Source organism: Labrus bergylta, chromosome 14, assembly GCF_963930695.1.
Source record: "Labrus bergylta chromosome 14, fLabBer1.1, whole genome shotgun sequence".
NCBI lineage: Eukaryota > Metazoa > Chordata > Actinopteri > Labriformes > Labridae > Labrus > Labrus bergylta.
Window position 1 is genome coordinate 20449488 of NC_089208.1, and position 24904 is coordinate 20474391.

The following is a 24904-nucleotide window of genomic DNA, read 5'->3' on the forward strand; positions in this document are numbered from 1 at the left end:
TGATTGATTGATTGAAGAACAGTGAGGGAAAAAAAGCAACATCAAAAAACAGATGCACGCAAAAAAAAAAATGCACGAATTCTTGCATCTGTTTAGTCCTGCAGGAAACATCTTCTCACCTGTCCGCATAAGTGCGCCTTTGCAGAAACAGCAGAGGGGGGGAGGGGGGGGGGATGTGGTTACTTATCTGCACTGTCACAGCAGCACTCACTCCCCTGGCACCGCCGTAGCCACGCCTGGTTTGCTTCAGTGTGGTGGGGAAGTGATAGCAGCAGTTGTAGGAGCAGCAGTGGTAGCAGGGCCCTCCCTCTGTCTCTGCAGATAAATACTCGCAGCCTGTCGATTCCAGGCATGGATGACGGTTGCATTCAGACATGGCACTACGACATTACACCCTCGACTTCAGCCTCTCTACGGCAGGTAAAAAAATGAGCTGCGACAAGCGGAGGAATACAACCTTTGCATTCAGGTTACAGTTCCTGCATCAGGGCTGCATGCTAGCTTAGCTGGCTAGCCTGCTAACATCAACCTGCTAGTTTGTCACTGCCCTTCAAAACAGTAACGCTATATCGATTTGGATGAAACATGCCTGAAAGTGGCATATATATATATAAATATATGCTCGTTTTTTTTTGACAAGTGGGTGCGTAAAGAGCAAAGTTATCGTACGTAAAATGTTTGGTTTGAATGTCATTTGCATAGTGGTGTGCTTTGAGACATTACACTTCTTTTTTTTTTTTTTTTTTAACTTGTCTGTTCAGTTGTAGCTTTGCAGAGCGGTTCAAAACCCTCTCTGGCTTTCAATGCGAACACAGTTACGCTCGTTGCAGCTTCGTCGCATAAGTAGTGACGCGTAGACCGCCATTTTTGTAGTTTTAGGTATTTAAATCAAATAAATAAGTAATAAGAAGAAATAATAAAATACTTGTGGTTGGTATGGTTAACCAGCATCTGCTTGGCTAGACTAGTGTTAAAGTGGGTGATAATTGATTAAAAAAAATACACCAAAAATAAATTCTAAAATACAAACATTTATATTGGTCCTGAAAAATGTTAATATCACAATTAAAAAATAAACATTTTGTTCAAAAGCTATGTGTTTATTTTTTTTATTACAAGTGGTAAAATCGCTTCCCATAGGCCTACTGTTTGATTTTTTTTTAATCCATATCAATGCATCAGGTCTGAAAGCAGATCAGATGTTACATGCTAAATTTCAATCCAAATGAATTAATAACAACCTAAGGTAATATGTGAAGGAAGCAGGGTTAAAGAACAGTATTTGTTTACCTTAAGATGTGAAGTTGAGTTTCAAAGCAACATCAAATACAACAAGGTAGTTTTTTTGAAACTTTATTTTGAAGAGAGAAACAAAAAGCATCTTTATGTCTTCTTTTGGGGCAAAAATGAGGTGTCTATAATGCATTTATATAATATTATGCATTTCTATAAATCACACTTTGACAGTTGAAATTAGTTGTTAACATTCCATATGATTGATATATATATATATATATATTATATCTAAATGCTATAATATAAAAAATCTTGCTTTGGTTTGGATAAAAAAGCCTAAATATGAAAGTTAAATTTATAAGTACAACCTTCACAGACATCACATTGAAAGACTTATTATATGTTTATTAATCTTTAATAAGTAAGTCATCATCCAGCAGCATAAAATATAGTGATTTGACACTGTCAGGGGTTCTACCTGCATATCAGTGCTTTACCTCAATACTGAAATAAAAAACTGTTTGATTATAATACACTTGGCAATAACTGAATGATTTGTTTTACACCTATTGCAGAAAAATCATTTTTTTGTTCTCCATTGTTTCATTCCTTTATCTTTTCCCAGTTGACTCTGCCTCGACAGTCCCTGGTCTACTGTCCATATTTCACGAGCAGGAAATGACAGAGACTGTCCACGACACAGATGGGCATGGATATCTCGCTACATTTGTAGGAAAGAATGGCCGGTAAGACATTTTTGCTTGTCACAAAGAAGCTTCAATTCTTTCTATTGTGTTTTTTTGTAGAGATGTAAGATTCCAAAAAAAAACAGTTGAACAAAAGATGTTATATTTCTACAACACACTAAAATACTGATTAGATTAAATTTCACCCCGGTGGAACCTAAAGTTGTTGTTTTTGAATATTTAAAAACTAGGGTGCTTTGAGTTAGCATGCCCTCAGCTGATGAAACATTACTTAGGAATTAGAGATGTACATCAGAGGGAACCTTATTTGACATTGAAACATTGAAACTTTTGTTTGAATAATTAGTATTTCTGAGTTTAATTTGTTCATAAATCATAGTGAGCAGACAAACCAAGTTTACCTTCCTCCTGAATTTAAATGGGTGCAATTCTTATTTATGAAATTAGTAATAACCAACCAGCTTCCTCAGATCGCATAACTGAAGTGACTACCTGGTAATCAAGTAGTTAACTGCATTCATGAACTGTTGTGCAGATGGGTAAATCATTAAGCAAAAAAAAACATTTATAAATGGCAAAGCTGGCACACTGATTCTAATACATTGACTCAGAATCAAACTGTCCTCCAAAGCAAACTTGGAGCTAATCTGGTTTGGGTAATCCAAATCTGGTCCAAGTAATTCAGATCCCGTTCTGTTCATTTTATCCTACTTAAATGCCATGACAACTTTGTTATAAAGAAAATGTAGACAGCCGCAATGCTACGGTCTACAAAAAGGAAAAACATGACTTGTTTTATAAGATGAAGATGGACTCAGATGGACTGTTGAGTGAAAACAGACCAAAGAGAAAATGTTAAAGCACTACCCTGAAACCAGCTGTTATTTTTAGCTGTAGTTCAAGACAGTTTGGATTCCAGTAGTAGAAAAAAAAGATCTACATAAACTACTCTTGCAGTATGCTTTCTGTCTTAATGCTTAATTCATATCCAACAGTACAATACCCCTTGTCTTATATGGGGTAGATTTTGGTATAGGAGTGGTGAAGTGGATGTAGAGATGCTTTACTTAAAACTCTGCAGAGAGGAATCATCAAAGTTTTTACACTTTTTAAGTCAATAAATGTAGATTTTTTTTTTAAAGTTCTGCTCCCGTTCTGTAAAGTTACATGTTCACCTCACTTTATTGCTTTGTGTTAATTTCTTCTTTTTTTTTGTCACTTTATGTCACAGGTTTGCTGTTCTGCGTGTGCACTCCCACGAGTTGGTCACCATTGATCTGCAGTGTTATGAAGAGGATAACATTGCGCAACTAGACAATGTAGGTGATTTTAAAAAGACACACACCACACTTTATCTGTTACCTTGAAGCCGAAACACACAGAGAGTCCCACAGTGCAGCATTTCATGTGATGTTACTGACTTTATACTTCTTTAGGGACATAAATCAAATTTACTAGCCCTCATGAAATATAATTGTCCTACTTTTAGGTGAACACTGTTATTTACGTGATTCCTGGAGGCATAAAAATCTGTGCCAAATAGCATGATGATAGCGGTGCTTTAAATAGCGTTTGGATATGTGACAGACACATAAGAGGAGGGCAAGGGGCCATTATTGTTGCCTGAACATGCCCATGGTCCCATACACATGTTTATATAGAAATTCAGTAGGACTACAAGGCGATACAAGCAGAGTGAAGTGTACTAGTTTGGTTGCTGTTATGTTCACTTCCTCGGCCTCTGTGTGTTGGTATGAGAGGAAATGATCTCATGCTTTGTGTTTGAAATGTTTCTCAACAGCTTTTAAATGCACTGGAAAAGAAGCTGAAGGTTCTCTTAAATGGCAATATTACACGGATTAAAAGGTAGGTGTTTGGAGGTTCAAGCTTTTACTCACTTTGTAGTGAGAGAACTGTTTAATGTCACTTAGCAGTTCTTTTGATCCTCCTGTTTTTGTTATCCAATATTCATCCGCAGGCTCCCAGCCCTCATACGTGGAGCTAAGGTGGACCGATACTGGCCCACAGCTGACGGCAGACTGATGGAGTATGACATTGACCGAGTGGTTTATGAAGAGGATTCTGCTTACCAAAACATAAAGATATTGCACTCAAAGCAGTTTGGGAATATCCTTGTACTCAACGGTGATGTCAGTAAGTGAACACAACGCTACAGCCCATAGCATGTTTTTCATTCCAAGAGACCGGACACAGTCCCATTTGAAGTAACTTGTTGTAAGTGGGTTCATTGACATGGTAACGTTGACAGAATATGTGGTAATGTACTAGATATTGTCCTATTTTGCAGGATTACATTATATGTATATTTATGTATATATTTATTCATGTACAGTCACACACACACACACACACACACACTTATTTATTTCTAAAATGATTGTCTTACCTGCAGACCTGGCAGAGAGTGATTCGCCCTACACCCAAGCCATCATAGGTAGTGGAAAAGAGAATTATGCCGGAAAGGAGGTTCTTATACTGGGAGGAGGTGACGGAGGCATCCTGGCTGAGGTGGTCAAACAAAAACCAAAGATGATCACCATGTTGGAAATATCCTTCACAGCACCTTTATCTGCCAAATGTTTCTTTCTTTATTATTGTGACTCGATTATGATTTAAGATGTTACATTGTGTGTATATATCCGACTGATGCTTCCTTAATAAAGGTCATACATTGACCAGAAGGTGATAGACGGGTGCAGAGCACACATGAGATTAACTTGTGGAAGTATCCTTGACAGCCTAGAGGGAGACTGTTACCAAGTGAGTACTGAATAAATATTTATGAGCTAATGCTTCACTTAAAGATACAATATGTTGAATTTTTTCACTAAAATATCTAAATTAATTTAAATGGACTTAACTGATATATATATATGTTGTTGTTGAGTACTTATATTACCTCAAATATTTCCAGCAGTAATCAAAGCCAGAGAAATACTTAATTTTATAGTTGTAACGCCCCTGTGACCACAGAGCTGCCACGACAGACACGATATGTTTATCATTGCTACTTAAAGGAGGCGGGGACTGCTACAGAAAGCCGTCGTACTGTTGCTGTATGTGCTGCTTTGATAGGAACATCATGTCATTTAAAGTTGAATACAGTCAGCATTACAAAGATGGTCATCAACCGTCTGACTTAAATATTGTTTTCATGTGGTGTCATCGAGTCAGGCTGTTGTTGGCACGTTTTAATCCCTAGGCAAACCACCCTGCAGCTCCTGGGGTGTCTTATTTTTACAGCAGAAAACTTTTTTTAACAGCAGAACTTTTTTTTACAGCGTAGTTCAAAAAATGTGTTTTTGTCTCAATAGCGCACTTTTTTATTGATTAAAACTGTTTGGTGGGCTTTTAAAAAAATAACTAACTCATTTTCATTATATTAAGGGTAAGAGTTACACCTCTTTAGACATAATAGGGGGCGTGGCTGATTTGACTGACAGGTGGGCACGTTGTGGCTGTTTGCCAGGTGTTCAACTTAAATTACATCCAGTTCCTGACCTCAAACCGCTGGCTTTGTTCATTTTGTTTTTCTTGTTTGGAATGTGCTAGCTAGATGACGAGCTGGATGGGCCTGTTTCATAATAATGTGTTAGATAATCATTGACCTGCCTGGACACAACATTTTTTGGCTGCCTCTCAATAAGCTGAAAGTTCACACTTAAAGCCGGTCCTTGGGGGATAGTAATCTCCAAACTGGCTGCTGTAATTATCTGATAGTGACTTGACTCCTGTTTTTGATTTTACTGATTTTGAGATAATTGTGCTTCTTCTTTTTTTGTGTGCTTTCAGATACTAGTGGAAGACTGTGTGCCGGTGCTGAAAAAATATGTACAGGAAGGAAGGACGTTTGATTATGTAATTAATGACCTCACTGCGGTCCCAATATCCACAGAGCCAGAAGAAGGTTTCTCTATTTCTCTCTCTCTTTCATTTTTGAAAAATCGTATTTGTGAGACATATTCTCATGGATGTCACTGTTGAACTGCTTTTTGTAGACTCGACATGGGAGTTCCTGCGTCTCATCTTAGATCTGTCAATAAAAGTCCTTCATCCTTCTGGGAAATATTTCACACAGGTGAGTTTTCAGCATTCAGTTTTTCTTTGAAACTTCTAATGTTAATACTGGCGTTAAATAGGATGATATTGCGAGGAGGGAACAAAGCCCAGTTAATCCAGTTTCATATCATTCAAATGGAGAATGGCAGATCATTTGATTGGAGGGGTGATCATGTCAACATTAATCAAACGGGGAGAAGTCATTATTCACTTTTCATATTGGCTACACTTTGCGACTTCTTTCTTCAAGTCCAACCTGTGGCTGCTTTCCCCCTGATTTCCGACCCTGTATCTAAATAAAGGCATAAAAGCCCAAACATGTTATGATTGAACAACAAATAATTAGCGACAGTTTTTATGTCTTGTGACTTTTCTCTCTTTCTACCTCTGGCCAACAGGGAAACAGTGTGAATCTGAAAGAGGCACTGAGTCTGTATGAGGAGCAGCTGGGAAAGCTCTCGTGTCCCGTAGGCTTCTCCAAAGAGGTGGTGTGTGTGCCCTCCTACCTGGAACTGTATCCTTTAAACACATTACAGGTTATCACTGTGATAGATGTTGAAACATATCCAAGATGGCTTATGAAGCAACAGAGTCCGACGATGAGCGTTTTTGCCTTTATATCAATGCTACGTGTAATTGGAAATGTTCACAGTCTCGACCAATGAGTATGAAATGACATACTAGCAAGCAAATAGAGTGTAAAGCTTCATTATGTGCAATAAGAGCTCACTGTTTTCCCAGGCCCAATCACCCGCAGTGGATTTCCCTGAATATTGCCTGCTGTGTTCGCACATGTACCTCATCGCAAAATTTCAGGATATTTTCAGGAGTACAGTGCATGTGTGAAAGAGTAAACAGTTAATGAATTAATTTAGAAAATTGTGATTTTTCACATTCAGTTTGCTATTTTGGTGTGCATCCACACAAACAACCCAAAACAGATTCAGATGTCACCCTGGGATTAATAAAGTATTTCTGATTCAGATTTTTCTAAAATAATATATTCCTGTAGAATGAAAATTTGGAAATTATTTTCTATATATCTGGCTATTATTTGAATTAGTCACTCATGAGGTTTATCGCTGTGTTGGTTGAGTTTTTTATTGGCAGAAAAGCACTGGCTTTTTCGCTCGGTAGCGATTGCATGAAGCATTTGTAGGCTGAGAAGAAAAGCGCTGCACGGCCCTCCTGTCTGTATGACAACAGTCTGGTGACAACGATCGCTCTATGATCAACACTGCTACGTTACTTTTTACTCTGTTTTTTATTTTAGATCATTTATTTCCAGATCAGACACGGATCAAAGAGGATGTGGGTACAAGACACAGTCCGTAGTCAGCAAAACTACAGGGAATATCACACATTTGGAAAAGAGCGTCGGTAAAGTCAGTAGCGCTTTTCTGAAAAGTTGAACGATTTTTTTTATCTTGAGCGCTTGAAGCGGCCACGCAAAAAGGCGGAGCGCTTGGGGAAAAAAAGAGGCTGGGCGCTGCGCTTTTTCTCCTGTCAGCCGTCTGCTGCTGCAAACGCTCTCTCATCAAAAACAATTGATAAAAGGGCGCTGGCTCACAGAAAAAAAACGCTAGGTGCACACGGCCTTACACGCCTCCTTTCTCATTCTGGAGATGTCAAGCATTGTGCAGCGATGTGACCAAGTTCTTATTCTAGCATTTTCATTTTTAAGCAAAGTGTTAAAACTTATAGCAGTTCATTCATTCCCGAATAAGTAATACCATTGATGTGATGTTTGATTCTGTACATTCCTTAACTGCAGTGTGTCAGATGGGTTTTCTACACTGTGTGGAAGAAGTAAAGAGCTGCAGGTTTTCTCTGCTTGAATCCCCAGCGGCTGGAATGTGAACGCTCCACCCATTTCTGCTGTAGCCTCAAAGGTGTGTTCAGACTGAACAGGACATGAAAACGATAGGTAATTAAATCATGGGGATAAATAAAAGGTTCCAGGTATTTTGGCAAAAAAAACAGTATGGGTGCAGGGAAATAACACATATTGAGCTACAGCTCGGTGCTGTAATTGGCCACATTTGGTGAATAAACCTGGACTGTGAAACACTCCTACTGTTATGGTGTGAGACTAAAAAAATGCATTCTGCATTCAGTCTAAACACATCTTTGGGGGCAAAAAAAACCAACAAGTTTTATTCTCCCCTCTTTTTTTTAACCCCATATGACCTGAATCTCCCTCTCTCTCCTTGTCCCTGTTTTAGTTGTGTTTTACCATTGTTTCCTACGCCTCAGTTATATTTCCATTGTTACTTGATTTGAATGTTCATTTGCATGTATGTTGAAGGAACTGTTAGATGTTTGGACAGTGGTTTGATACACTGATGTGGTGTACTCTCACAACAGGTGTGTGTGATCTTGTTTTTTTCTTTAGGTTTACTCTGAGTTATGAGCTCAGATGGAGTGATAGGTCAATCTATATCCTCAGCACATCTGATCTGAGTTGCTTTTCACGCTCTCTTTTTACTGCCTCTCAAATGTGATTTGATTCTTGCAGGTTGTTTCAAGGCAATGTGAGCATGTCCAGTAGGACTCAAAGTATTTGAGTCCACGTGTGTTTTAAAAGGGAAACGATTCCACCACTTTGATGCCGACTCTGTGCTTGTGCAGTTTATGTCATGTTTTATTAGCACCTTTGGTTTCTCCTGATATATTTTAAGTTGTTTTTTTTTTTTTAAGACTGTATTAGGTGCATGTAAAGGACAGTGAATGTAGCTTGCATATACAGTACACAGCTGGTTTACAAGTGATAAACTCTGTGGGACTCTGAGTTACATTTATTTATTCTATATAATTTCACCAAATGCTGTTTTGTCCCACTGAGAAAATGTTTGACCATCACAATTAAAGTGTTTTCGGGGGATGTTGTTCAACATTTTTCTTTCTAGAAATACAATTTAATAAAAGTGCAGAAAAAGTTTTGGATATTTACAAAAGAAAACATGTCAGAGAGAAAGAAATCAGGGGCTGAACACTTGTGTGACAGGTGTTGTCACATCATAATCATAGTCAGAGCAGTTTGTGGGCGAGTACAGACAGTGTCTGGCCTCTCCCTCATTCTCTGTAGTATGTTCTTCCTGTTTGTCCTGACAAAGAGTCAGGCTGTAAGAAAGGTCTAGACACATTCTTGTTGCTAAGATATTTTAATTAACATCAATTCTATTAGAGATGTTGCGTCAGTAATGGCCTGCAGCACATTAGGAGGTGTAGATGTGGATTTTTCATTGCACTATAAACTTGTTACCGGGTCTCTCTTCTGTATGAAGGCTACAAGTTGCCTTTCATGAAATCCAACGTGAGTTTGACAAGACTGCTAACAAAATTTCGACCGGTAAATATATCAAGAATATCACTGACAAATACATGTTCAGGCTCATGTGAAAAAGCAATCTAGGAACAAATGAATTTAAGTGAATGTGCTGACTTGAAGGTATTCATGTTGAAAATATCGTAGCCCATAAGTCTTTTAAATGAAATGTTCCAATACATACATAAATTAGTCTATACATCTCAATTATATACAAATAATTCAATACAAGACTGTTCTTGTATCAGGACGCCTGTTGTTGTCTGGACTGTCTGTTGATCTCGTTGAGGACCACGTCCATATTTGGCTCCTCGTCAGTTGTGATCGCTTGGTCTTCAAATGGGCTGCCTGTAACACAGCGACACTTCATTATTTCTAATAGATTCAGTCTATAGCATACCATTTATGAAAATGTGTTGCTGATTGGAATGATCTTAATAAATGCATCTCTTTTTTTCTGTTAATAGCCCCCTTGTGTGACAGGTGTGTAGCAGAAATGCAGTGTGATTACCAGACACAGTCAACACATAATTTAACACATTTAACTTCATTCATTATATCTTGAATAGAAAATGTGGCATCCCAATTTCAGTCATATATTTGCTGTGGCATAGTCTTAAATATGAATTTTCCTCTTTTTTTTTTTTTAAAGTTGTACTTGTTCTGCCCTATGGAGAGATCACATCAGACCTGAAACTCTTCAAATCAAGGTAAAAAAAAAAGTAGCTTTTCAAGGAGCAGAAGCAAACAAAAAAAAAACAAGATCCCTTTGGGGGGGTTCATGCTGAAGCTTATATTAATTTCAGGAGTTATCCAAATTTAACTGACTTCAGATACAGGCACAGTGACTGTTCACTTACTAATGCCATTAAGCTGCTCGGAGGGATCAGGGACAAGGAAAGAGGAAGAGCTGTTTGTCTGGGACAGCTTTGATGAACGGTCAGGTGTTAGTCTGGTCACTGATGACTTCTTCATGGTCTTCTGTGTTGCAGTGTGACTCCATTCTGGTGAAAAAAAGTAATTTAATCATCCAGAATGTAAGTAATTCATACAATGTTCAAACATCTAAAATCAAAAGCGATGGATAGATGACAGTGAAACAACGGTTTCTAAAAAAAAACTGATGGAGCAGTGAATGTTTCTAACCTGAGTTCTCTGCTAGTCTCATCTTGCCACAGCAGAGGTACATCCTCCACTGCTTCCTCACGCTCTCCTTCACCGCACAGTGGAAGATAAATATAAAGAATCCTACAAATAGAAACAGCATTCAAAAATGTTAGGGTCAGGCTATTACAACTTGGCTCTTACTGTTGTAATTGTAAGCACCCAAGTTTAGCAAATACGCTGATGCTTGTAAAAGAAACGGCATTTTTATAGAAACAAAAATAATTACGTTAAATATTCATGTAAACACTGCTGACATTTTACAGGCATCTTTGTCAACTTTGACCTACTGTACTTACACAAACATTTTGTTATGCAATGAAGGATTAAAGCTGACGTTTGCCCCATGTGCCCTTACTTTGAGTTTTATCCCCAAATCAAGGGTTTAGATAATCTGGCTCAAGTGTTGGCATGTTTACAACCGGTCTGATGGCGTATCTTGTCTCGTCAGACTTTATTGTCACCATGTTGACAGATTTCAGCAGATGGTTTGGTAAATGTGAAGATAACATTAATGGTTTTAATACCAAAATAAAAACGACTCGTTAATCAAGTCATAAATCGTCCCAGTTTGCTGAAAAGTGTTTTTTTTTAAATTATATTTGACAACTATTGAGATATTTACCCGTGACTTCAATAAAGTTTTTTAAATTTATATTTTAACACAAGCTCAAGTCTTTATAACAAACACATATTTGTTGTACTTAACAATGTGCATGTGATATTAAAATCTTCTGTGAGGATTTTATGGATTGTGGCATCAATTTTTGTGTATTGCAACAGTAATATTAAAGCAACACCAACGCTGGATCAACGCTTCAAAACGACACAGATGCAGGCTCTATCTGTTGGTAAAGAAGACGCAAGTCAATCCCGTAATGTGCTGGTGCTACAGTATGTTGATCATTTTTGGCGCAAGAAACAAAAGACACAAGTTTTGATAAAGTCAAATACTCCTCATATGCTTGATACCCTTCACTCAGGTGTTAATGGACCTACTTTAACATGGACACCTAGTCTGAAATTGGCCCAACTCACCTTGCAAAGAGTTAAAGATGGCAAAGAGGTACATGAACGGAAGGTTAACAGGTCCCCAGGCAAAAAAGGCAAAACCCCAGGTGAGGCCCAGGAGGATGGTAATCCCCGCCACGCTGCGCGCATCCTGCAGTATGGACCGGTGAAGTGAGTTGTGAGGGTTCTGTCTCTTTAACCGACACAGCTGGACCAACACCACGACGAACATGACCACATTAAAGAGAAAAATGACACAGAAGTACGCCACCACCGCTACGTAGAAGGCGGTATCATCCTGCAGCCAGCAGCTAGGAGAGAGGACAAGGATGGGAGAAAATTAAAAGGTTAGTTTTTATATTTTTATAATATCTAATATATTTTGGTATTTTGTCCGTGCGATAATGTGCCTGTAAATGAAGACTCACAAGTCATCACTAGTGCCATCAGCAAACCTTCCGTAGGAGACGAGGCCATAGTTATTCTTGTCAATGGCAATGACAATAATGACCACAATCATTGGGACACCCCAGCCCACCAGTGAGAACTTCAGCATGTAGCATGATATGTAGCTATTGAAGACTTTCACCAGGGCTAGGTACATGTGGACGGCTTCAAGTCCCATCCAGGTGAAGGCCACCAGCAGGAAGTAGTGAAGGAACCAGGCGGTGGAGATGCAGAGGCCCAATGCATTGGGGTAGAGTGCCAGCCAAGCATCGACAAGGAAGACCAGATTCAGTAGCAGCAGAGCCATGCACAGCTGGATCAGGATTTTAGATGGGATGTCCTTGCGTAGCTTCCTGCAGGATCAGAACAGTTGAGATAACATGATATATCTCTTCAACAGAAGCTGTTTTCTCCTGTGAAAAACAAATGATGTTTCGATCTAATCTTGATGCAATTCATATCTCTTCCATTTTGATCTTTCATCTGGTAGTCTGTAGTGCAAAGTAGTGTCGGCTAATTTTAAGATGAGTGAAATTCACTGGCTGACACCCCCCCCCCCAATCAAATCATTTCATTGGCTTGTACTTTTTGCTGCAAGTCTAACTGCATATTGGGAACAACATAAACATTACTCTATCAATTTCCAATCTAAGAGTTTCTTCAAGTTCTGGATTGATTCAGTGAACATAAGGTTCAAGCTAATCAGCTGGCCAGGCTACTTTTATTGCTAAAGTACAACAGGAAGCAGATGATGTCGGGGAAGTACTGTAGGTTCTCTAATTCCAGCTCTGAGGGTGGTAACATTGTGGAGACATTATGTTGCCACAAATCGAGGACAACAAGGATAGTGTTGAGAACAGGAGAAGAAATACTCTCAGACGGAGATCCACTTATACTGTAAATGAGCGCTGTGAGCTTAAAGTAAGTTACTGCTGCTATGTTCTTTGTGCCTCAGGCTAATATTAGTTAAGTCTAGCAGGCAGCTTCTAGCTAGCATGATCTGTGCAACTGCTACAAACAATCCAAATGAACCAAAGGTGGCAAGAGTGCAATCTAATCCAGCAGCTTTTGATTCCCAGCACTCACCCGAAGGCCAAATACGTGAGGAGGGTGATAGAAAGAAATATGGCCGAGATCCCACAGCCTATGTAAGTGATGAATGTGAGGATGGTTGCCTGAACCCGACTGGTTAAAGGCGTCCTGGAGAGGTCCTTTAAGAAAAGAGGAACAAATCAGACTATTGCTGATTCAGTTTCAACAAAAGAAAAGGACAAAATAAATACAAGCTGTGATCATCTTTTTTACCAGCAGGATGGCAAAACTGGTTAAATGGTTGCAGCCACAAACTGTCTCGTTGTCGGTGCTCTTTAGGACTGAGCAGCCATCTTGATTCCATCCACCTGATCCGTCTGATAGAAACCCCCCCAAAAATTAACTGTTTTGTCATCATTGTTTTTTTTTTAAGAATCATTCAACTGACTGAGATACTGTAAGGTAACTTACCATTCATTGTGAAATCCCAGAAAACACATATAGCCACAAAGTTAGCCTGTAGTTTGGATAAAGGCACCAAAAGCTTGTATCAGTTTACATTTTCGTGATTTTTTTTTCTCTCTTGAAACCCTTTGAACAGCAGGTTTATGTGCTGTTATTATATATTATATTTTGGAAATGGACTCACAGGAATAGGCTCTGTATTCCTCAGGTTGATTGTCACATTGTCCTGCAGGCCTGAGATTGATAGGTTGGCCACGCTTGCTCCGAGGATCCCGCTGTTCAGTCTGCGCACTCCCAAAGATCTGTCCTGAATTTCCAGCCAGAGACAAAACAAGTTGTCAGTGTGTAAAGAGAAATGCTTGCTTTTATCGCAGTATTTATTAATACCACTGTGGAGGCAGCTAAATGAGTCCAAGACAAATTCCTTTTCTATTTGCTTTTCTAGGCGATGAAGAGCAGGCATCCATAATCATTTCAGTCTGTTTCATGACCATTTAAAAACTCCTCACAGGAGCTTTAATAGTGCATCTCCAGCTCGAATGAGATGTTTGTTGAGTGTATAGACCTGGAACACGGTGCTCTTCTGGTAGAAGTTGAAGTGGACTCTAGAGGCCAGCTGCTGCTCCCCTGAGCTGAGGTTCTGTGTGAGGGAGGGGGGCAGCCTGATGGAGCCCTGCGGGATGGAGGAGTCTGCCCTCACACCACTGAGCCGGGAACCCCCATTGAGCTAGAAAACCCACATTTTGACATGAGCAGAGAGACACAGGCAAAGTAATCAGATTCTTTCATCATATTATTTTAGTGTCACTGTTTTGTCTTTCTTTTTCTTTTTCTTTTTTTCGTTCATCTGACATCCATCTGTCAGGGATGACCATTGTTTATTTATCAGTAATACCTCAAGTAATTTCTCCTCCAACAGGTTGCTACATGCACATATACGAGCGTAATCCCAGGATGAACACAAAGAAATCATGTTTAAAAATAATCTCATTGAGATGATGTGAAGTAGGTTGCCTGACTCACTGATCTAGTTCACCTCCCTGACTCTTCATCTGTGGCATTATACATGTACAGGTTGTGATGGAGACTTTTTCTAATCGTTCAGAGCTCAACTGGAGTTACATTTTGGCAAAAGTGTCTCAGTTAGCCAAGTCAGAAAAGCAGCAGGACCCTGAAACTGGTTCATCGAGATAGAAAGCAGACAATAACCCTCGTCCATGGCTTTAATTATGCATGGTTTTTCTTGCTGTGGCATGTGAGCGTTCCTGCTCTTTCAAGCACCTTGGCTCGCTCTCATGCGTGCAAAACTTCCTATCAATTGGATTTATCATGGTCCAGTGATTGTAACTCTTTACTGACTGTTTGCAAATGTACCTGCAATGATAAGCCATACTTATAAAAAATAAAGATAGAAACATGTTAATTAGTTCAAAATACCAATACATAAAGTTCTAGTAAAGGTTCTGTATTCAAAATCCTACTTAGATAGACACAAAAAAGAAAATATATTTGTGTTTTATGACTAGAGATGCACTTAGGGGCCCTCTGGTTGATACATGGTGATATATCATATTAGTAGATATTTACAGATGCATCATTATGTATATCTGCACTTGAATTTTTGGCCATCTGAAAAGTTTGGATGACATTTTCTCTTAGATTGGACTGATCAAAAGAACTCAGAGACACTAAAGTGAAGAGAACAAAATGTCCCTCTTTAATGTTTTGTAAACATATTGAGTTGGATAGAATGGAGGTATTCGTGTAAAGAATTTAAAAACTGCACTGATGTAATTGTTTTTTACTGACAAAATGAACTTTATATCTCTGCAGTGCCGTTAAATTAGCAGTATTTGTTAACCTGGATTTTTTACAACTTATATCACACATGAGAATTCTAAAATGTGTACACCCAGGCCATAGACATCTACATCATAAGTGCTGTAATGAATGACCCATACCACATTTCAAACAAATAGAACAAACCAGATTTTCTTGTCATACCTGTACATCATTTGGGTTTGAGATGGAAAAAAAGGTTTCCTGAAAATTAGTGCCATCTGCTGGTGTCACTAACAGAGCCACGTCGGGGGACAGGACGGTCTGAACTGCTTCCTCAAGGACCAGTTTTGACCCCACTGTGTCAACGAGCTGTATAATCCTGATGGAAAAAAAAAACTCATTTGTAATGTGCAAATTAGGACTAATTGTTACATATTTTAAGATGATTAACAGTATTTCCCAACCTCTGCATTTCAGACCAGGACCAGGTCTCTGAACATTTGTTTGATGGGTGCAAAAAAGCAGCTGAACTATTATTTAATGTCTTGTGGCTGGTGTGTGTTTTAATTTGTGTTGTAATTGCTTCTACTTCAGGGCATTCTGTGCTTTATTTCTCATCATCATCCCAGGGTTTTGTAATAAAAAAAAAAGAAATGTTTCTCGAGTGGGAAAATAGCCCACTATAACCTTATTGCAGCATTAAACAATACATACAGATGTGTGAGATTACATTGTAAGTTTACAAAGAGACGAATAGTAGACCCATGTCTAACTTTATATTCCAGTTTGGTTACTTATGAGGCAAAGAGAACAAAACAGCTATGAAGCTCCAACTAATCAGTTATGCCCTCCTTGGTTGGACAGTCGGCTAGAAATTTGTGAACATGAAAACAATTACAGATGCAAAAAAGTGTGGTACTGCTGACTCTCTTATTTCTAGAGCTGGGAGATATGGCTAAAAATGAGTCTCCGATTTGATATACTGTATTGTAGAAAGGACACCACAGCAGGGTCAACAGAGGGTGACCCTATGTACAGTTGTTGCCTTTATATTAATACTACATGTAACTGGACATTAAGTAGCAAATAATACATGCTGTCAAATAGAAAAGAGTATGAAGCCACTTCATTACGCGCACAACATTTGGACTGGTCACACATATGTTGCAATATATAACCTAAACCTCCACACCCCCACCTGCTCTTAACTGCTGTGTGTTACACATCCGCTCACCCTGACTTCTTAGGGAAGTTTTACAAGGGGGCTTGCAGGATGGAGTCTGAATAAAGTCGCTGAACATTTGACCATTTGCAATTTCACATTGGGATAATTTATGTGCTCAAAGTAAAAACGTTTCCAGAAAATGTCAAATAAATTCCCATGTAACCTGTTGGAGGAATTAGACAGCACTTCAGGAGAAGCACCCAGCAGATTGCTGACGATCTGGACCGAGGTGTTTCCCAGCGCCAGGCTGACATTCGGGCCTGACAAAAGCCTCTCGAGCTGCGACACCAGCTGATTCACCTGGCTGGAGTTCAGTTGGGACACGTCTCTGGTCATGTTAAGCAGATCATTGGCTTGGTCCTCAGCTATCATCAACAAACAGATAATTCTGCAATTAATATTTATAAGGTGGGAGACATTGCAACAGTTTTGCACACAATGGCAGAGAGATGACATACCATTTACGGAGGTTGTAGGCGTGTTGAGCGTTGTCGTCAAGGTGGTGTTCGGTTGTGTGGAGTTTCCTGTGGATGCATCCACAGTCTCTCTGTTCACTTATTATAAAGCATTCTCTATTCTCTCATGATCTACAGAAATGTTAAAAATCTGGGAAACATGTTTATGGCTACTTTCTATTTTGGGATTTGATGAGAGGTTTGATACCACTATCATCAAGCAAATCTCCCTGATTTCCAACTTTATGAGAGTTAAGAATTTAAAAAAACCTCCTCCCAACAATGAATAGCAACCACTAAGGTTAGCTAAACTTAGCTTACAAAAACCTCTGTTTTCATATAATTGATGCGCCCCGCCCACTTTCTAGTAAAAAATCCAAAAATTAAATTCTTGATATGCTCATATTGTGAGTTTTTATGTAGAATAGTGTCAAAGGTCATAATTTTGCTGATGCTGTTTTTGACACATCATTCAACAGGATTATAATTGATAGGTTGAATAGTCCCTTCACTCTGTTATATTTGAACGTGTTGAAGAGAAAACGTGTAGAGCTCACCTGGTGCACAAGTAGTCGGGCTGCATTGACTGAAATTTTCACTGTCAATGAAAGCCACAATTGATTTAAAAAATGTTAGTGACACTCTAAGAAACGTGTACAACACAAAAACACAAAAATTATCATGCTTCCTTTAAGAACTCTTATGACCAAGCACCATTTTTTAGAAGCTTCACAAAGTTTAGCAACTAAAACAAAAGAAGAATCTACATAAGCATTGCAAACCATTACCATGATTCACTGGCTCCATCAGTAGGCCTATATGTGCAACAGTTTTCCTCCTGTGGATCAGGATTGCACTCACTCTGCGGTTCTATTCAATGAAACAAAGGATTGATTTCAATATCATAACTAAGTGGGCAGGAAATTAGATATTTTTAGAGTTACAACACTTACTCATTATATCTATTTTTCTCCCCACTGCAGTGATGTCAGAGGAAGATTGACTGGCTTCACAGAGAATACGTAGGACACAACATGGATGTACTCTGTGCCTCAGGTTCAGGATTACAGAACAGGTGTTTCTGAAGAAAAAAGTGGATGTTACCAACTGACAGATTCTCTACAGCCTTTTAAGTCATATAAAAAATAGTTGGCCACTTACTTGATTGCAGTAGTTTCATTGCAGGAAACTTTAACTCCCTGTTAAATGAATGAATCAATAATTATTGTCATGACTGTTCCTCTCACCTGTAACCCAGAGAAACATTGGAAATGAACTTACTTGAAATAGTCCAGTTGTTTCAACAATTCTGCTCCCACATAGAAATAAAAACCATTAAGACAACATCATTAGGAAACCATAAAAATTTAAAGCAAGTTTATTCTCTTAAAAATAAAAAAGTTGAATAAGAAGATGCTGATATTAAAAAAATTCAAATACTCTCTCTTTTCATACATGTGTTAATAAAGTTATTTGGGACTACATTATGAGTGACATTAACAATAAAAATGTTCTACTTTGTACAAGTGCCAAACAGTGCCATATTTTTGTGTTATTGAAAGATCATACATTTCATTATTTAGTTATGTTAAGCTTTGTTATTTCAAGAAACAAGTTTAGTTTTCTAAAGAAAAACACCACTGGGAGTGCCATGCAAGCATGCAAAGAAGATCTGATTTAAGCTGACAATGTCTGTTCACGACTATTGATGTTGATCAGTATTTTTCAAGTTGATCTTGCATTAAAAAGTACCAAATAAACCTGATACCCAGTCTGCAAGAGTAGCATGGGAGGTAGAGCCTTCAATTATCAGGACTCTTCTATCATTGACGGTCCAGGAGGAGGAAACTATCCATGCCTTTTAGAGCAGGCTCAAAACTGCTTTTTAATAAACTTATAGTCGGGGCTATCTCGGGGGATGGGACCAGCCCTGTTTTCATTTCGCTATAGGCTCAGACTGCTAATTTGATAGACAGATCTCCTATCTCCTCCCTGAAATTGAGCTTTGCCATCTGAAGATAACAGAAGCAAAACTAGTTTGCAAGACTGACCATTGCCAGCCTTCGTACTTGTGGTCTATGCTGTAAAAATGTGAATGTTAAATTTATTTTTATAAACTCAATAAAAATAATACCTGGTTTGTGCCACTCTGTCACTAAGGTCACGTGCTCTGCGCGGCTTGTTGGACTGACTGGAACCGGACATTGGTTGGGCCGCTTCTCCACCTACACTGGGTGGTTGGGCCGCTGTGCTTGTGATGGAGTCGGTTAAAGGGGCTGTCACGGTGAAAGTCTGAGTCATTATCATAAGCAGTGTTGTACTGGAGCTTTTCAATGCTGTTGATGTTGAAGTTGCTGCTTCAGTTGTGCTAGAGCTTGTTGACATTGTTGTTGTTGGAGCTTCAGTTGTGCTAGAGCTTGTTGACATTGTTGTTGTTGGAGCTTCAGTTGTGCTAGAGCTTGTTGACATTGTTGTTGTTGGAGCTTCAGTTGTGCTAGAGCTTGTTGACATTGTTGTTGTTGGAGCTTCAGTTGTGCTAGAGCTTGTTGACATTGTTGTTGTTGGAGCTTCAGTTGTGCTAGAGCTTGTTGACACTGTCGTTGTTGGAGCTTCAGTTGAGCTAGAGCGTGTTGACATTGTTGTTGTTGGAGCTTCAGTTGTGCTAGAGCTTGTTGACATTGTCGTTGTTGGAGCTTCAGTTGTGCTAGAGCTTGTTGACACTGTCGTTGTTGGAGCTTCAGTTGAGCTAGAGCGTGTTGACATTGTTGTTGTTGGAGCTTCAGTTGTGCTAGAGCTTGTTGACACTGTCGATGTTGGAGCTTCAGTTGTGTTTGAGCTTGTTGACACTGTTGATGTTGGAGCTTCAGTTGTGTTTGAGCTTGTTGACACTGTCGTTGTTGGAGCTTCAGTTGTGCTAGAGCTTGTTGACACTGTCGATGTTGGAGCTTCAGTTGTGTTTGAGCTTGTTGACACTGTCGTTGTTGGAGCTTCAGTTGTGTTTGAGCTTGTTGACACTGATGATGTTGGAGCTGTAGTGTTTGAGCTTGTTGACATTGTCGTTGTTGGAGCTTCAGTTGTGTTTGAGCTTGTTGACACTGTCGTTGTTGGAGCTTCAGTTGTGTTTGAGCTTGTTGACACTGTCGATGTTGGAGCTTCAGTTGTGTTTGAGCTTGTTGACACTGATGATGTTGGAGCTGTAGTGTTTGAGTTTGTTGACATTGTCGTTGTTGGAGCTTCAGTTGTGTTTGAGCTTGTTGACACTGTCGATGTTGGAGCTGTAGTGTTTGAGCTTGTTGACATTGTTGATGTTGGAGCTTCAGTTGTGTTTGAGCTTGTTGACACTGATGATGTTGGAGCTGTAGTGTTTGAGTTTGTCATTGTAGTTGCTACAGCCATAGATGTGCTGTCGTTTTGCAATGTTGTTGTCGTCATTATGAATGTATTCAAAGACGTAGGTGCGGCAGTTGTAAACATGCAGTCCATCAGCTTGTTTTGGAACACTTCACTGAGCTTAGAAAGAGAGAACATGATGGTCATTACATTTAATCTTCTGGTATTTTAACAAGCTAGTCTATAAAAAGTTATTCTACTTACCCAGTCAGAGATTTGTGATTCATTCTTCACCTGTCCATTGAAATCCACAGTGAGGTCAAAATGGTAGGCTACTGCCATGAGAAGGAAAGGAAACATTGAGGATGCAGATTTGTACATGGTCAAAATCAATACAGCTGAGACATCCTTACTCCACAAAAAGTAGATAACCTAGAAGACACCTGAATGCTTATTTAGCAGATCTGCAAGGACAGTTTGAGACTCACTTATCAATGTATTTCTATAGATTGGTTTGTCAAAGACTGATGTTACTGTTGGGATGATTCCAGCTTTGAATAAATGAGAAAATATCCATTTAACCTTTTTATTTGTATGACTACCATTCAGGGCTAGTAAAGCTGCTAGACCAAAAAACAAATACCTTAAATATATGAAGCCTACAGTTCATACACAATGAGCAATGCTTGCTTTCTTGTAGAATTTAGTATTCTACAAGAAAGCAAATATTATTATTCCTTAAAACTGACACATTATTCAGGTAGCTGAATAAATCTACTTGTACTGTTGCCGTAATCGACATCAAAAAATTATGACCATTTAATCCTTATTTGTGACATTATTGGTGTCCTGTCATAGAGCTTCATTGTCTACTGACAAGAATGGACAAGAGAGGTTAAACCCTAATAACAGATAAGAAAAATGAAGAAAATGGATGTCTGTCCCTGTCTGGTTGTAGATGGCAGTGCTTATGATGTTTGTCATGTCTGATGAAGGGCGAGGGCCCGCAACGTTACAGGCGGTAATTTTTCCATTAAATTAAATTTAATTGGAGCAGCTTCTGGTGTGCGGACTAGTCTACCTTTGGATGTTTTTTTGTTTGTGCTATTTGATATCAGTGCTTATGATGTGTCTCTTGGATGTTGCAGGTTTACCTGGGGCCTGATTGCAGGAAGCCTGACCTGATGGGAGACAAATATTCATAATTTTCAGTCACACAACAAAGAAGAAATGTATACTTCTATTTCACAAACATGAATAACTTGAATTTCTCACTATCAACAAACTTTTTCACTAACTACAACATAAGCTAACATATTAACAGTAGACTTAAACCACAGGTTTTAATATGTTTTTCAATCTGCTCCAAATCACACACAATTTTCTCTTACTGAATTATCACCTTTAGTAAGTTTACATATAGGTATTTCTTTATCTTGTATTTCATTCCCTTATATGCATCAGATTTTACTTAGTTGTATATTAATGATCAAAAAAAGGTAAATAGATTAAGGAAAAATGGAATCAACATGTATAACATGTTTGAAAGGGATAGTTTTTTTTATTATTATTATTTAATTAGGACAGTGCACATTAATCGAAATATCAGCAAATAGCATCCATGTAAATATGTGAGAATTAGCACAAAAGCTGTATCTGTAGTCCTAAGGCCGGTACTAACAAAAGTTTATTTTTATTCATAGTAGATGTCTCACTTTTAAGCACTTTAAAAATGTTAATAATAACTCAGTTGACTGTGGCAGCTGTTGAATTACGTTCTAATTGTTTGATCCTCTTGGTCTTACTTTCCACCTCTGTCTGAAGAAGCTGCACCACTGTGAAGTTTTCCATTTAGATAATATATATTTAGCAAATGAACTAGAATAACAGGTTACAGTGTAGAAAAGAAAAGAAAAGAGACACATTCATGCGTGTTTGTGTGTGTCTGTGTTACATGACGAACAGTGAATGACTGGCATGAGAGACATTTTAGTTTATTAATGAAGGTGCAGAGTTTTTAGGCCTGATAACATGACCAAACTACTGACAGACACCGCGAGTCTATTGTCTGCAGATAATTTTTCACTCAAACCTGTCAGAGCATACCTGCAAGTAGGACCAGCAGAACCAGCAGCTGTATGTGCAACCAGTGTGGATGTGGGACATGAGAGCCAGCCTTCTTCAGTCTGTAATACAACAAATACAAACATTTGAACTATTCTTTCCACTGAAATGAGATAAGAACATATTATTTGTGACATTATAAAAGGGGACCATTGTTGTTGAACAAGAGTTGAAAAGGGCGGAAAAAGTGAGTCATGGAGAAAACCTTTCGCCCAGCACACCCATGCAAATGAATGTTAAAGGCCTTTCCTGTAATTATACTGTATGTCCTAAATGATCAGTCAGTAAAACATGTATTGTATTGTCTTCAGAAATGAATCATGCCAAACACTTAAATGCATAAAAGACCTTTGAGTATAATCAGAGAATACATCAGAATGAACAAGTCAACTTTTGTAAAAAAGGAAGAGAGAGAAAGAACAACATCGCTTTAATGTTGTTTTCTGTGAACAAATGGTGAATGTTTGCTTGGGTCACAACACTTTCAGAGGTGTTCACAACTGTTATGAAGGAGTGCTGTTATCAGGGCATAAAACATTATCGTGTTTCTAAAACCTGATTTAAAATGAATTGGGGAAAAAACGTAGTATATTATTAAGTCAGTTGAGACTTTGAACAACTTAGAGTATATCTGAGAACCTAAACATTCGATGAAGAAATATGGATATGAATCTCAGTTTAAGAATAGAAATGGGTGAGACTAATTAATGGAAATAAAAGAAAATAGAGTAAATGGGATTTTTGATTTGCTGCTCAGAGAGAAGGAAAACAACTCACTGGTAAGAACGAGATGAAACTATAGTCTCATGCAAAAGCTTAGTGGGGTTGCTATGTTGTCATGCCCAACAAAATCCAGACACTTCAGTGTGTTTTATGTGGATAAATATAATATCATCAGTTTAAAAACATGGAAACATCCTACCTGGCATTTATTATATTCATATGACTGTGTTGCCCAACAGATGGATCCTATTTTAAAGAAAACCTAACAGATAACTCCCACTCCTACAGTGCACCTTTTGTACATTTCGTGTTTTTTATTTTTTATATTTTACATTTTTAAATTCTATTTTATATATTGTAAAAGCTTCTTATACTGTATTATTTAAGTTGTTGCTAGTCTGCTTTATTTCCTTGTTAATTGTTTAGCACCAATACACCAAGTCAAATTCCTTGTATGTGTAAATGTACTTGGCAATAAAACCCGACTCTGATTCTGATTCTGATTTATATTTTAGGAATATTACCAAAGATCATATTCAAAAATGTGTCCAAAAAACCCCCCACAAAAATATCTGACACAAAGTAAGATGAAATGAAAGAAAAGGGGGCGCCGGTGGTCATGTGTTTATCTATAGAGGCTTTAGTCTTCAAAGTGGGAGGTCCCGAATTCAAATCCCACCTGTGGCTCCTTTCCTGCATGTCATACCCCATTCTCTCTCGACCAAATTTCCAACTCTACCCACTGTCCTCTCTCTCCGATAAAGGCATAAAAAGCCCCAAAAACAAATCTTTAAAAAAAATGAAGGAAAAGAAACGCTTACAAAGATGATTTTGATTGGTAATTAAGCTGCTGATAAAGCATTTGAATTGAAGAAGTACATAAGGAAATGTTTCTCATAAAGGGATCCCCTTGATTATATCTGCATATCTGTCTAGACAAACCTAGAACATAACCAGTGCTGAATCAAATCAGATCAAGCTCTGATTTCTTTAGGCTGAACAGTCATCCCAAAAAAAGGAAAGTTGAAACACACCACCACCTTTACCAACATTACCTGGCAGAGTGGGAGAACGTGTGCCAATATGAAGGTCCATTAGCACAAATACCAGGAGCTCCCATGGTGCCGTCTTCATTTTCACAGAACATACCTTTCTGCAGATGAAATCTCGAACTTGAGAACAAATCCAAAACCACAAACATTAGACGCACATTGTTTTTCTCCTTAAACGCACACACCTGTAGTTGGAAGGCTTCTGTGAAAGTTCATTGAAGGTGTGTTTCTCATGCAGGATCAATAGCTGGCACATGTGCACGCCCCTGAGACGTCATCCTGAACTTGTTACTGTCACTCAAGCAAGTGTCCCCTCAACAGGAAGTGAATTGATTTTTATTCAAATCAGAAAACACACACTGTGATTTACTCTCATTCAAAACAATAACTATTTACATTGTTTTAATTATATGCAGGAAACAGATTTTTTTCTTTCTCTTTTTAGTTTAGCAGCAGGGGTTTGCCTCAGGGTGTGTCCTTACCTGAATGATCTCAGTGACAGACATAGGTAGGAGTTTCAGGAGGAGGGAAACCACAACAAAGCTAAAAGAGTTCATGGTGTTGAGACATTTTAACTGTTGCGTAACAAGAAGTCACGCTCCAGCAGCAGTATTGTCTGTCATGTTACGCACCTGCTTTTCAGAACTTTGAGTGGGAGGGAATGTCTCACACACACACACACACACACACACACACACACACACACACACACACACACACACACACACACACACACACACACA

The 24904-nt window shown here is 38.5% G+C and overlaps 2 protein-coding genes across 2 annotated transcripts; one reads left to right on the forward strand and one right to left on the reverse strand.

Moving 5' to 3' along the window:
- Nucleotides 1–234: 234 nt before the first annotated feature.
- On the forward strand, nt 235–8905 carry sms (spermine synthase). The gene is made up of 11 exons (XM_020633368.3): nt 235–420; nt 1862–1982; nt 3175–3262; nt 3745–3809; nt 3922–4097; nt 4357–4511; nt 4635–4724; nt 5757–5871; nt 5963–6042; nt 6422–6537; nt 7806–8905. The coding sequence occupies exons 1-11, from the start codon at nt 375–377 to the stop codon at nt 7834–7836; spliced, it is 1083 nt and encodes a 360-aa protein (XP_020489024.1). The 5' UTR covers nt 235–374; the 3' UTR covers nt 7837–8905.
- Nucleotides 8906–9527: 622 nt separating this feature from the next.
- On the reverse strand, nt 9528–24359 carry LOC109983621 (adhesion G-protein coupled receptor G2). The gene is made up of 23 exons (XM_065962735.1): nt 24165–24359; nt 22369–22448; nt 21417–21443; nt 20527–20597; nt 19067–20442; nt 18214–18241; nt 18094–18131; nt 17886–18013; nt 17721–17802; nt 17490–17530; nt 16936–17001; nt 16641–16842; nt 15475–15631; nt 14036–14197; nt 13655–13777; nt 13477–13522; nt 13279–13382; nt 13060–13184; nt 11955–12326; nt 11554–11837; nt 10498–10599; nt 10212–10355; nt 9528–9699 (listed from the first exon to the last, which is right to left on the reverse strand). Exons 1-23 carry the CDS (start codon nt 24308–24310, stop codon nt 9596–9598), a joined length of 4008 nt encoding a protein of 1335 aa, XP_065818807.1. The 5' UTR covers nt 24311–24359; the 3' UTR covers nt 9528–9595.
- Between the last annotated feature and the right edge of the window lie 545 nt (nt 24360–24904).